Here is a 13,916-nt window from a genome sequence, read left to right on the forward strand (position 1 = left end):
TCAACAATTAATCTATTTTATTATTGTATTGCAGTGAAAGTATTTGGAACATGAAAGGTTGTATGGATGAAGGGGCACCGTAGGGCTCATCTGATAGATCTTTGGTCAGATCAGATCAAAAAGCCTGCGATATAGTCAAGATAGGACTACATTGTTTTTTCTCAATTGAACTATTCCACTTATACAACGCAACACAAACTTAGTTTTCTTCTAGAAAAAAAAAAAAAAACCTGGATCCAATTATCAGTATCTTTCATTTCAATTGTAAAAGTACTCATTGTAAAAGCTACTATTAGGACCAATAAAATTGATATTGAAGTCCTTCAGGAGGTAAAAAGGATGTTCGTTATTACCCTCATCCCTCATCCATCAAAGTGCTCTTTTCTTTTGCTGCACACTCACTGTAATCCCCTTCTGGGAACACTAAAAATTACCCAGCAGTGCGGTGGCGGCAAGTTTTTATGCCGGTTTTTAAGGGCTTATGCCTGCTCTTACAAGCTGCCGTCAGAATGAGGTGCCAGCAGGATGCCTCCGTGATAAGGCCGTAATCTGAGGTGTAAAGTTATAAGAGGGATTTAGGAAAGTGAGAGGGTGTGGGAGAGCTGCAGGCCTGGGGTATTCAGGGCAGCATAAAATGTCGATTACAACTCCACAAGAGCTTTTCCTGCACCAATCTTGAATTCAATTTATCCAGCTCTCTGAATTTCAAACTGACTGAGGAACAGATGCACATGCTCTATATTTTGGGAACATCCTCGCCGTGAACTCTTTGAATCTCCTTCTCTTCTGTCACTGACAAAAATAGAAAGCCGATCAAGGAATTAAGCATCACATGGCTCCATGCAATAAAAATTAGTCTCCTCCATAAATTTGAATGATAGTCGGCTTCAGCAAAACTAGTTTTGCCGTGGCTAATATTAGCCGAGTGTTAACCCCCACCACCCCCAGGTCATCAAATCAGGTACAGTTGAATGCATGGCTGAGGGGACAGAGCGGATTAGCCCTGAAATCTTTCATTTTTCACTTTCCCTTTCTTCTCCTTGTCCCTCACTGCGGCTCATAAAAGATTGCGTCCTGTGTGTGATGTGGTGGAGGGGTGCAGTCAGAATGAACTGATTACGGATCAGGGCCAGCGTGCCTTTGAGTCATGGCACTGAGCGACATTCTTCAGGCACTTAAAAATAGTAACAGTTCGTTTTTGTTTTTTTGCGCGCGCACGTATGTGTGTGTGTGTTTTTAAGGTTTGTTTTTCTCATTGGAGGAGTTTAGGGCATCCTGGCTTTTTTGGAGACTCGAATCATAACCAGATTCCTTTCCTCTCTCTCTCTCTCTCTCTCTCTCTCTCTCTTTCTCCATCCCCCTCCTCCACCCGTTTTCTTTCATTTTGTTATTGAGAGTTTGTTTAATCTTGTGAAGTAAATTGGCTTAGCGTGGGAAAGGCAGAATTCTTCTGGGGATAGGTTTTGTTGTTCTAGAGTTGTGCACATTGTTTTGTTGTTTTGTTTTGGGTTTTTTTTTTCTGTGCAGGAAGAAAAAGTGCCAGTTTGTGCCAAAACCTCATGAAGTACAGATAAAAAGGAGCTGAGCGAGAGGGAGGCCGCAACACCACGACAAAGATATGGGCTGTCTAAGCAAAGAGCTTTACAAATGACAATCTCCAGGGGGAAAACGGGGGAGTCAACATTACGGAGGAAGGGAGTGGAAGAGGAGGAGGGAGGAGAAGAGGAGAAACAAATGTGGATAGATTGGTGGGAGGAGGAGGAAGATGGGTATTGGGGGGAAATAACGCAGAGCAGTGAAGGGGGTGGGGGAGATGAGAGGGGAAACATTCCCCCTTGCCCACATTAAAGACATAAAAAAGAAAACAAACAGAAAAACATGTCTGACATAAAGAGGCTGGTTTCCGCGGCGACAGCACAATGGCTGCCTGTGGCTCTCGGGGCCCTCGCCGTCCCGTCTGGGGCCCGGCACCAGCGAAAGTCACCGCAGTCACAGGGCCCATCAGCATGCATGTGTGTTTATGTGTGCGTGTGTGTGTCTGTGTGTGAAACATGGTGAATGTCATCACGGGCCCAGTGCTGTGGGAACCGCCATGAAAGGGACCCCACTCGGCAACCACAAAAGCTCCTTTCTGCTTCTTCTCTTCGGCTTTTACCCCTCTTTATTTATCTTTGCGTTGGGGAGCCGGATGAGGAGGGAGGACTCACACTCTCTCTCTCTCTCTCTCTCTCTCTCTGTTCTCTCTCTATGTCCCTCACACTCTGACAGACAGTGTGACCCATCACTGCAGCCCTCCTGCCCCCTCGACACCTCAAATCACAGCAGCCACTATCTCAAACATATATACCGACTGTGTCTAACCCTGTTTCTCTGGCAGTTTATTCACACCTCGTATCGACTCGATCAGATTATAAAGACACAATACAGCTTTCTGAAAGCAACACATACAAACACGTACAAACCTGGTGCACCCTGGAATGACTCACATATCCAGGTTAGTCTGAGTCTGCCAATGGCCAGACACACAGTGCCACAGGTCCCAGGCATTCCTTATATGTCTGAAGGACAGATAATTCCTTCAGTGTCCAGCTTGGACAGTGCCAAGCTACTCCAGTGCCAGTTCCCATGCCAATCCAATCTTGACCCCAGTGGCTGACTTTTATAAAGGCTTCATACCAACAAGAAATCGACAGAGTTTCGGGGTATATGTCAGCTGCACTAGCATACAGCAGGGTACCATGCAGAGCTTCTTTGACCACATTTGGCCTTTCACAAATTCTCCACAGGGATTCTAGACAGTAGACAAAAGCTTCATTTGCTTATTTGATCTCATTTGATCTTTTTTAGGAGAATGTATTGCTGTTTAAAAGATATATTTACATACACCGCGTTCTGTTAACCTTATCCATTCATATATTCCTGGAATACAGGATTTGGTTGCTGTTCTAATATAAATCTTTATATTTATAACTTAAAAAATAGATTTTAAATATTAGAAACCTATGACATTTAACTTGCATTGTGTTAAAACACTGTAACTGTATTTATTTAATTTTTTTTTTTACATAAAAATTGGAGAAAGGTTGCACTATATCACAGACTCCTTGCATTGATATAAAATCCCATTGCAATGCGGCTTGAGGCCTACATGTTTTTGAGGTGTAGCCCTATTTTAGGCTTCTGGGACTCACACGTTGTGTGTTTTTGTAATTTTATTCTATAATTTTAAATCTAGGATTGATGGTGTTGATTCTGACTGTGTGTCCTTGTAAATATTAGTGACACCACAATGCTGACACTTGAATAAAATTCAGCAAAAAATGAATAAAATTATCTTTGTATGTCATAATGTTCAATAAATTACACTAATTGGCCCGTTTTTTGTTTTTTTTTCTTTTCTTTTTCAAAAGGATTTAACTCTCTTAAAAATCTTTTTATACTGGAATAGTCACAGTTTAGAACACAATAATGTTGAAAGTCAGTTTGCTGTCCCTGAAACACAGAGGACAAATAATCAAAGTCAACCACGCAACGATACTTATCTGACCATTTATTCAGTCTGACATGAATGCAGAAAAAAAGTCACAAACAAAATATCCTGTTGAGCTGGTTCCATCTCACAGATTTTTAAACAATAGCAATAGTCATGCATCAGAAACAATAATTGCAGCTGAGTGTTTGTGCCTTATAAATTGTGGGTATGCACTGTCCACATTTGCGTGAGGGAGTTGCATGTGTCTGCGTATGTGCGTTTGCATGAATTAGCTCATAGCCATGTGTGTGTATGCCCCTAAGCATTCACACGTTCATATTCTAGTTGCGCATGTGTGCGTGTGTGTGCAAATTGTTAAAGTATGAGCTTGTTAATTTCAATAAGGGATGGGGCCTTGTTGTGGTTTGGAGGGATGGGAAGAAGAGGACTTGAAGTGGCCGACCAAGATCGCCAGAAATCTCCCAGAATTCCATCCCACCATCCAGTGCCAGCTTTCACTCTCTTATGTTTCTCTCCATCACCATCCGTTCGCACACCCCCAGCATGAAACCATTTTGATAATTAACTTATTTATTCATTCATTCATTCATCTTCTTAATTACTTTCCACTTTGTGTGTTTTTTCATGCAACTTGCCTAATCCTGGAACTTGGGGCTCGTGTCAGCCAAAAGCAAATACTGAAACCATGATTTCATTTAAAAAAAAAAAAAAAAAAAAAAAAAAGAGGGAAAAAGGAAAAAGAAAAAAACATTGGTGATACATAGAAGAACGTTAATCTTTGAAGACAAGGGCGACTGAGTGGGTGACAAAGAAACAGAGCAGAGAGGAGCCTGAAGTTTGCTTCATAGATTTCTCTTTCTTCCCTGTTTTCTGATGCTGAAATGAAATCCAGATCTGAATTAAGGAGTGATTGGTAATGAAAGGATGTGGATGGGGAGGTGGGGGGTGGGGAGAGAGCGGGATTTCTCTTTTCTGTACTCATGCCCACCACACATAAGCCCCCCTGGTGATGGTCGCACTGATTACTGACACTCGGGTTTTATAAACACACACATGCATATGTTAAAAATTTGCCTATTACTTAACATGTACGAGATGACAAAATGCAGTGGGAAAAGATTCAGTTACAGATAAGTGAATGAAACAGAAAAAAAAGTGTAGTGAAAAGCATTCTCATCTTCAAGGAGACAAAGCCGTACGACCATTACATAGGCTACACCTTCACTTCAAAAAAAAAAAAAACACAAAAAAACTTCAGAAAACATACAAACATCTTGCGGTCATGCACTGCAGCATGTTTAAACTAACACACCCTTCCAGTCTGCCAGGCAGGAAGAGACACACTCAGCTGGGCATTGTGTGGAAGAGGGCATGCCACTTGGCCCCACTCCGTCTTTGACACACACACACACACACACATATGCACACACTGCTGGGTAAGTCAGGCATTGCTCCTGACAACCGGCGCCTGGGTCTCCTGTTTCCATGGCAATCTGTACCAGCAATCTTCCCACGGTGTCAGCGGAACCGAGCACTAAGTGTTGCAAGTAAGCATGTGTGTTTGTATGTATGTATGTGTGTTTGTGTGTTTTTGCGTGTGTGCGTGTGAGCGCACATGGGAGTACTATCTTGTTCAGTGAAGAGCCCAGATGTTCAGACACTCACTGGGCTGAGTTCTCTCTTGACCCCTCAGTACCTGCCTGTGGCAATGAAACACACACACACACACACACACACACACACACACACACACACACACACACACACACACACACACACACACACACACACACACACACACTTTAGACTAAAAAAGGTCATGATTGTTGCATGATTGGCATATTCTTGTTATAAATCTATGACTCCAACCTGACGGTACCATTGCAGCCCACTTGAAATACTTGCCAAAGCAACCTTGACATTGGGAATGCATGAAATAATTCACAATAATGTACTACTGTAAATTAGCAATAATCACTTATATTAGTTACATTTTTGAATATTTTTCAGGAACATGGTGGTGCTAATAACACTGATGAAACTTTGTGGCTGTCAGGCCATGATGGTTGATGATATATTTATTTACACCTCAGTTTTAAAGCAGTGTGAAGTGTAGGATAGATAATTGGAAAACCCTCAATATCGTGCTTCCAATAAGATCACTGACAGCTACCTTTAGTTTTTTATCATTGCACTGGTATTTTTAACTACTCCTGTTTATATATGTCTCTCTCTCTCTCTCTCTCACACACACACACACACACAGTAACTCAGTAACTTCATCCTCCAAATCACCTGCGTGATTGTGTGAGAGTCAAGTGTTGTGTACTGTCACACACTGCCCTGCAGATGATGAAGTGTTTTCACTTTTCACGGCCCATCATTCCCACACCTCATCTCGCCCCTCCTCCTTCCCACTGCCATTGTTCTACAACGCCGTAATTAAAGGAGCAGAAAGAGAAGGACAGAAGGATAGAGAGAAGGACGGAAGGAGAACAGGATGAGATTGGAGGCTAATTGACTGAGGATGACTGAGCAGAGGGGTAGAGAGATGGGGCGGGGGGTTGGTGAGGGAGGGAGGGTGGGAGGGTGACAAGCTAGTGAAGGGCAGATTAAAGGGAGGGAGGAGGGACAGGGAGAGGAGGCGGGGGAGCCAAAACTGGCAACCCTGCCCCAACTGCCAAAGTCCTACTTTGTCATTGGGTGGCTGTGACAGAGAGAGGGAGCCAAGAGAGAAACAACAGAGCGCGAGAAAGCAAGAGACTATGCCAGTGATATACTAAAAGACAAGCAGCTTGTGAATTTTTCTTAGTTGTCATGGGCCCTTGGGGGTTGATCAAGTGGCACCACTAACTCACAGAGGAAAGGACAGAAGACACATGAAGACAACAACAACAACAACAACAAAAAAAAAAAAAAAACGAAGTCAAGTGACAAAAAGTAACTAAGGACAACAAATTTTTTATAAGTAACAGCAAGCCCAAGAGAGTGAGGGGCACGCAGGGTGAGCGTTTCATCCAGAGGGGGAGAGAGCCTTTAGAGCGTTGCCTGAACACAGCAGAGCAAGCAGCTGACAAGATCAGCCAGATCCTTCAGTCCATCATCCGTCCATCCAGGGAGGAAGGAGCAGAGACATGAAGAGACCTCACGACTACAGCTCCCCAGACTCAGACACAGATGAGTTTATCGACGTGGGGCAGGAAGACAGCTACTGGTGAGCATCCACCAACCACACCTGAATTTGTAAGACATGCCCTCCAATTACACTTTAAAAAGAAGTTAAATGGTGCTTAGTTGTAATTAGTAACTCTGCAGAGATTTTGACATCTGTCATCAGTCCACCACCAAAGTGCAGACGAGCTCAGAGTCTGCAGGAAAGAAAATTTCAAGTCTGGTGTGGCTTATAAAGCACTAACAAACAAATGAGCAACCTCGAATATTTTCTACGGTTTTCCGCATTCAGATCGAATACCATTGCCATTTATTAGTAAATAACACAACCTGAGTTGTCAGTTTAAAATGTAAACTTTAGGCCGTGGCACCAAATTACCCAAATTCACTCATTCATAAATACTATTCATTGCATTATCCTTCTCTGTGAAACTGGGTTATGTTTGCTCCTCTTATTTGTAAGTAACTCCAGAGATTGGTAACAGTCATCGCAAGCATGACATTCATTAAAATAATTGAAAATTTATACAAGGTCTCTCATGTCTGAAGCATGTGTTTAATATAGAACTTTTATGACTCATGACTTAAAATTTACTCATCCAATATTTTATGTGTTAATATAAAATTGCAACTTGTTTTGATTTATCAATATCGCGTTTTTATTTTTCTAGTTCATAAACTGAATAGTTAAATGAGCATCAAAGCAACAAAGAGGGACCACCCCGCATAAAATATATTGAGTATTTCATAACATTTCACGGAGGCATTTGAAGCATTTGTGTGCGACTGAATACTGAAACTTTGTTTGTTTTATTGCTCTCTCTATTCTCTACATGCACACGAACAGTATCAGATTTGATGTAATTTGGTTTCAAAAATGATTTGTGTTTTTTTTTTTTTTTTCTTAGTTCATTTCATATTACAGTTAATGTGATTTCCCTCTTTGTTACAAATAATCATAGATTGGCCATTGTTCATATGCATGTAGTGACATGCAATTAGAGGGAATATTTTGGAAAATGCACAATTACAAATACAAAGAGATGTGGAAAATACTCCAGGTCTTTACTTATAACTAGTTGCAGTGTTGTGGAAAATGTCTGATAAGCAGAAATATTACTAAGCATTCTCTTTTCGTGTCATTTTAAAACTTTTCGTTGAACGTGCACTCGTCAAATTCTTTGGTTGGCAGTACAGAAACATGGACCAAAAGAAATATTCATCAGAGAGCGTTTTTAACTGTCCATCTATGTGACACAAAAACACATTGACAGGAATATTGGTTACATCAGAAGCACTCAGCACGCTAGTGACACTGAAGATGGTTTGGATAAATCCGATTGCCATGTGACGTGCAAACAGAAGACATTGCAGCCCCTTTGAAGTCAGCCCCATCAAACATAAACCTAAACAAAAACACTCAGCTAAATTGGCAGCCTTCATGTAAAACTCTAATAGAAACACAATAAGCCTCTGATGGGGCAGGGAGCTACAAGCTGACAGGCCTGTCTCTGGCCTATAAGATGAGACTTCACAAACAAACACAATCCATATTGAGTAACTGTACTCGGAGGAGCTCACATCCAATGCTGCCTGTTGAGTGAAAGCATCGCCCTGAGGCTCTATAATCATCTTTCTAAAAGTACTTTCTCTCAGATGGAAAGGAGAACAGCATGTCATTTCACTGAGACTAATGTCCAGAAATGCATTTAACCAAAAACAATCTCATCTTCCCTCTTCTCCCGGGCACTCCTTTGCCTTTCCGTGCCCAAAAAACAAATTAGATTGAAGGGAGCTGATGTGCCATCCTGCCTCTGTGTCATATTAAGCAGTGTAATAATAACAAGATGCAGAAGAATCAAAGTTACCATATTTCTGTACGTGCCAAAGCATCCTCCCCTCCTTCATCTCTCTCTCTCTTTTTTACTTGTCTCCATGGTATAGCCCAGTCACTGGGTCCATGTCTCCTGGCAGCGCCTCACAGATTCTGGCCCGAAAAAAGAGAAGAGGAGTGAGTGGATAATAACCTTGGATTGTAATCTTTTTAGTTAGAACTGCCCATTTTTCTGGTTGGCCCTAACTGTCCTTCTGTTCATCTTATTTTGTAGATCATAGAGAAGAGGCGAAGAGATCGGATAAACCACAGCCTGTCAGAGCTCCGGAGACTTGTGCCCAGTGCATTTGAAAAACAGGTAAGTGCTCATAAATCAAGCCTTAATTTAACCCTATCTATCCTAACCTGGTGACAAATCATAAACAAGTCAGCAGAGAAAAATAAAATCTGATGCAACTGAGTGATATGATGCTCTTTTTTCCGCCTGCAGGGCTCTTCTAAGTTGGAGAAAGCAGAGATTCTGCAGATGACAGTGGACCACCTCAAACTGCTGCATGCAATGGGAGGAAAAGGTGATTTTTTTTTTTTTCCTTCTGTTCTTTGTATTCTTAAAATTCTCTCTCAAGCGTTTTTGGCTTGTAATTAGTGTTCTATGGAACATAGACACTTGGAAATGACTCTTCAAAAGATCTGAGGCCTATCAAAATAGACCAACATTTTATTTCTGTTTCTTTCTTCTTTTTTTTAAACAAAAGATAAAACAACCAGCAGGCACAGTATAATGTTCACGACCAACATGCATTCCATTACCATTATTCAGTGCATGACTAAACTCAGTTTCTCTCTCAGGATACTTTGATGCGAGAGCCCTGGCAGTTGATTACAGGACCTTGGGTTTTAGGGAGTGCGTTGGGGAGGTGGTACGATACCTCAGCTCCCTTGAGGGTGAGTCCCCAGACCCAATAGGAGCCCGTCTGGTGTCTCACCTCTCTCACTGTGCAAGTGAGCTAGACCCTCTGCTCTTGCAGTCACCCCCAGCCTCTGCCTTGCCCTTCCCTCCCTGGCCGTGGGCGTCCTTCCCGCAGATCTCCCCTACCCCGCCAGCCTCCTCCTCACCTCCTTTCCCCAACGGGCGGAGAGATCTTGCCCTGCTGGGGAGCTACCCGTCACCTGCCTCCCTCCGCCTCGCCCCCCTGGCTGGCTGCCAGCAGGGTGCATCGCCACTCCTTGCGCCTACTGCTTTGTCCACCGTCCACAGGATGCCTGCCCTTGCGACATCCCCAGCCCTGGCCCCCTCCAGACCAAGCCAGCCATCCCCTCACTGCGCCACAAGGGCCTCACCTCTCCCTCTTCCCACCCCTTCCTCTTCCTCTCCTTCTACCTCCTCTTCCTCCTCTTCTACTTCATCATCTTCTGCTCCACCGCAGGTGTCTTTCAGGCCTTTTGCAACTCCCACAGCCCAGCGTCGAAGCTTGAGTGGATCAGCTAAGGCAGCCCAAGGATGGGGGACTGAGATTGGTGCCTTCTGAGACTCAACTCTCCAGTTTTGCTTTCCAAATGAACTCTGTAAATTGGACATGGAGCTCCAATGTGCACCATGTAGCAAATATGATACCTATGGAGAAATAAGTATTGGAACTTGCAGACTGTCTCCACCTTTAAGGGACTCTAAAAGCCATATCAGACTAGGGGTGAAGTTTCACATAAACACAAACAATCATATATTATGAAAGAATGGAACAATGTGAAAAAAAAGATGAGTAAATTAGAGACCTTGCTTGACAAATTCACACATGGAAGAGTGTCCAACAGAGCCATTGATGTGTGTGTGTGTGCGTAAATATATATATGTATGATATATATATATATATGCTCAAGAGGGTGATGCTGCGTTGTCACCAATCTTTTAACTGTGATATTTGTTTTTTTTTTTTCCAAACCATTTATACATTTGATTACTTTTTCCAACTCTGAAGAATGTTTGACAAAACCTCTATAAAGACTAAGTGCCTTTACCTCAGTTCATGTGTTTTTGTCTTTCCAATGTAAACATGTAATTGCAGTAATTGCATCTGTTATCAATCCAAACAGCGAAAAAAATAGTTGAAAACTACATGTTTCCCAATTCCATCCATATTAGCCATGTGTGCAATCACTGCTTACATGTTCCCCAGCCATAACCCCAGACTGTCTACGCTGTCTCCAGTGAAGGCTGATGGGAGCCGCGGTCTTGTGGCTGCAGAGGATAAACATGGTGGGAGTTGGTGATGTTTTTGGGATGCCGCGGCAAGGCAAGCAGACCCGTTGTTTTACCCTCTAATTGGTATTCCCCTGTAATTAACTTTGCCCTCATATCAGTATGTGTATCTTCCTTTCCTATGCTTGTCTCTCTGCCATTCTTTCGCTCCAATCTTGTGGTACACCAGCGGATATCTTCTCGCCCTGTTTGGCTGCACCTCAGTCTGCTCAACAATGGACAGACAGCGAAGACAAGGGCTGGAGAGAGACTAAGAGAGGGGAAAACAAAAGAAAAGATCTGAAGGGCTGTGGTTAGATGACTGATTCAGTGTAGACGTTCAATAACAGGGCGGGAGGGAGGCAGGAGACAGGGTTACGGGGAGCTGGGGGACACTTTTAAGAGTTTAAGAGGGCACAAAGGGAAATGGTGTGAATCATGGAGGATTGGCCAGCATGCAGAGGGTACATGTTGGACGCCCAATGACAAATGACAGTTGCAACAAGTTGTTTCTCATGCCGAATCAGAATAATTGCGTCGTGCCTTACCAAAACTGCTCTGCAGGGATGAGAGAGCAGAGAAGAACCTTGTGTGTGTTTACTGCTGCAAAACACTTTGATCTACTTCAGGATGCAATGTCTGTGGTCTGTGGTTCAAAAATGTGTGTGTTCCGCAAAGTCCATATTGTTTATTCGAGTGAGTGTGCTAGTGTGTGCTTAGGCCAGTCTCATGTGCTCGTACGTCTCATGCCCTCTTTGTGTGTGCCTTGCTGAGTGTTTTGTTTATGTGGTGTTGTGTGCACACGCTTGTATGTGTGTCTGTGTGTAATGTGAGTCTTCAGGGCTGGCGTCAGGACTGAACCGCGGTGGCGGCATGGCTCTCGTGCGAGGCTGGCCGGCGGTCGGACGGACGGTATGGTGGTGGAATGTTTGCAGAGGGTGAAAATGTACACCCCCACACACACACACACAGTCAACACACAAACATAGACACACACAGGCTGGCTGGCTGGCTGGCACTATTCTAGCCTCTGAGTGGAGGAGCCAGAGTCACCACCACAGCTTCCAGGAAGGACAACCACAGTCACACTGCACTGGGTTTCCCACGAGGGAGGGGAGGCTGAAGGCAGCATGGAGGAAGGAGGGAAGGGCAGGGGACGGTGTAGAGAGAAGGAGGGAAGTGCTGCGTGTCTTTCTGAGTGTGTGTGTGTGTGTGTGAGAGGCAAGAGTGTATGGAACAGACCAACAGCAAAACAGGAGGGTTTAATACGGTGTCGGAGGAGGGAGGAGAAAAACAGGAAGTGAGATTTCCCCTCCTCATGTAGAATAAAGTCATCTGAATATTTGAAGAACGATCTATTAAATGAATCTCAGTGTGTGTATATCTCAAAACATGGACATGTAGCTTTATCTGTACCCACATAAGTTGCACACATACCTGTGTATCCCCAGCTGGGACCTACAGTGCACATCCGCTGACACACCTCTTCATCATCACAGGGTTTCCTAACCAAGCGTGTTTTCAGAAGGGAGCAGGGCTAGGCTGGCTGACCGCGCCACATGGCGATTGCTAAAAGACAATATAAAGTTAGTGACTTGTGTGAATGAATGAGCATTCAGTAGCGAAGAACTCATCTATCTTTAGTATTGGACTTAATTTGTCTGATAACAAAAATAGGGCCTCGAATATCAATTGTAATGAAATAACCAATAAAAGCACAACTCCCTTTCAAGTCACCTAACATAATGACATCCAGCTATAGTTCAATGGATTGTCATGCTAATCCATAATGATCTGAGCAGGAATTGCCACAAGGGGACATTTGTTTTCTCTTGCATTTTCTATGTGAGATGGAAAGTACTTCCTTCATATAAAGCGTGCGCAGGAAATCACAAAAACAATATAACTAACATTTTGATGAAACCTGGTCATGTAACATTGCTGTAGTGTAACAAGAGTTTAAATGGGCAGCACCATATTTCTTACTTCACAGTGGGAGATATGACAGTGCTCCCATACAAAGTAGAAATGCTGTGTTTAAAAAAAAAAAAAACAAAAAAAAACTGTAAAGAAAAGAATCCACTAAGAACAGTAGTCCGTTTCTGCCACCTGCTGGTGAAAACATGCTTCTGCAAATCTCTGCCTAACAACCTGCAGAACCACCTTTGAAATAAATTATAATAAAATAAGGCCTTGAGTATTTTTAAAGGTGCATTTGATTAATAAAGTTTTGAATAGGAAGATATGTATGAAATGTAGCAGTGAAACACAAGAAATGGAAATAGAATAAGTAATTAAACAAGGAAAAAACTAAGAAATATAAAGAAATGTCTTTGAGGTGACTGTGTCACTTGTGTTCCTCCATCTGGTCAGCGAAAACAGGAAACCAACTTACTTGCTTATGTGAGCCCCGGCCGCTGCAGATGCTTCTGTAATAATCTCTGCAGAGAAAAAAAAAAAAAAAAAAAAAAAAACAAAACTTTCCTGTCTCATGTTCAGTGCAGATGTCGCTCCAGATTTTATTTTTGGCTGTCTTTCCTTGTTGTAGGGACGTTAAAGTTACCAGGAGTCTCACCTCCACGCTTGGTGCTGTCCACAGAGCTCACGGTAAGCTTGGGCTTGTTTATGGCCTCTGTGGTTATGGAGCTGCAGGTCGACAAGGCATTCTCCATCTGTCTCTCTTTCAACAGCCCAGTATGACTTTGGGTGGCTGGATCTAGTCCCAGCTCGACTCCCAGTTTGAGATTTTGAAAGAGGACTTAGCTTTTGACTCCGTTAAGTCAAAGCCCTAACCCAAGCCTTGATAAATGGGGAGGGTTGCGACAATGCAAGTCATGGAGCTGGCTTGCTGTGGTAAGCCTGAACAGGAAAAAAAGGCCGAAAGAGGAAAAATAAATCAATAAAATTACAGTGGTAATATAGTAGTCGTAGTTTTATGGTTTTAATGAACACAATCAGTTGCAGGTTAAACATCTAATTTATTTATTAAGAGCAAAAACAATAACTTGATATGACATTTGAGCAGCTGTAACAGACCATGCTCTTGTTCACGGTATGACAGGCTATAGGCCAACCCTCTGCAGTCACCAAGATCACAAGGTTCAGGGAAGATGGCTCCTGAACTTCTGCAGCTTGATTCTGCTGTTACATTTACAGTGGGATGTACTTTCCATTTGACTTTG

General features: G+C 42.9%; 1 protein-coding gene across 1 annotated transcript; it reads left to right on the forward strand.

Moving 5' to 3' along the window:
• The first annotated feature begins 6,158 nt into the window (after window positions 1–6,158).
• On the forward strand, window positions 6,159–10,437 carry heyl (hes related family bHLH transcription factor with YRPW motif like). The gene is made up of 5 exons (XM_029514483.1): window positions 6,159–6,707; window positions 8,609–8,675; window positions 8,773–8,856; window positions 8,989–9,070; window positions 9,348–10,437. The coding sequence occupies exons 1-5, from the start codon at window positions 6,628–6,630 to the stop codon at window positions 10,025–10,027; spliced, it is 993 nt and encodes a 330-aa protein (XP_029370343.1). The 5' UTR covers window positions 6,159–6,627; the 3' UTR covers window positions 10,028–10,437.
• The last annotated feature ends 3,479 nt before the right edge of the window (window positions 10,438–13,916 follow it).

Source organism: Echeneis naucrates, chromosome 11, assembly GCF_900963305.1.
Source record: "Echeneis naucrates chromosome 11, fEcheNa1.1, whole genome shotgun sequence".
In the NCBI taxonomy this organism is placed as follows: domain Eukaryota; kingdom Metazoa; phylum Chordata; class Actinopteri; order Carangiformes; family Echeneidae; genus Echeneis; species Echeneis naucrates.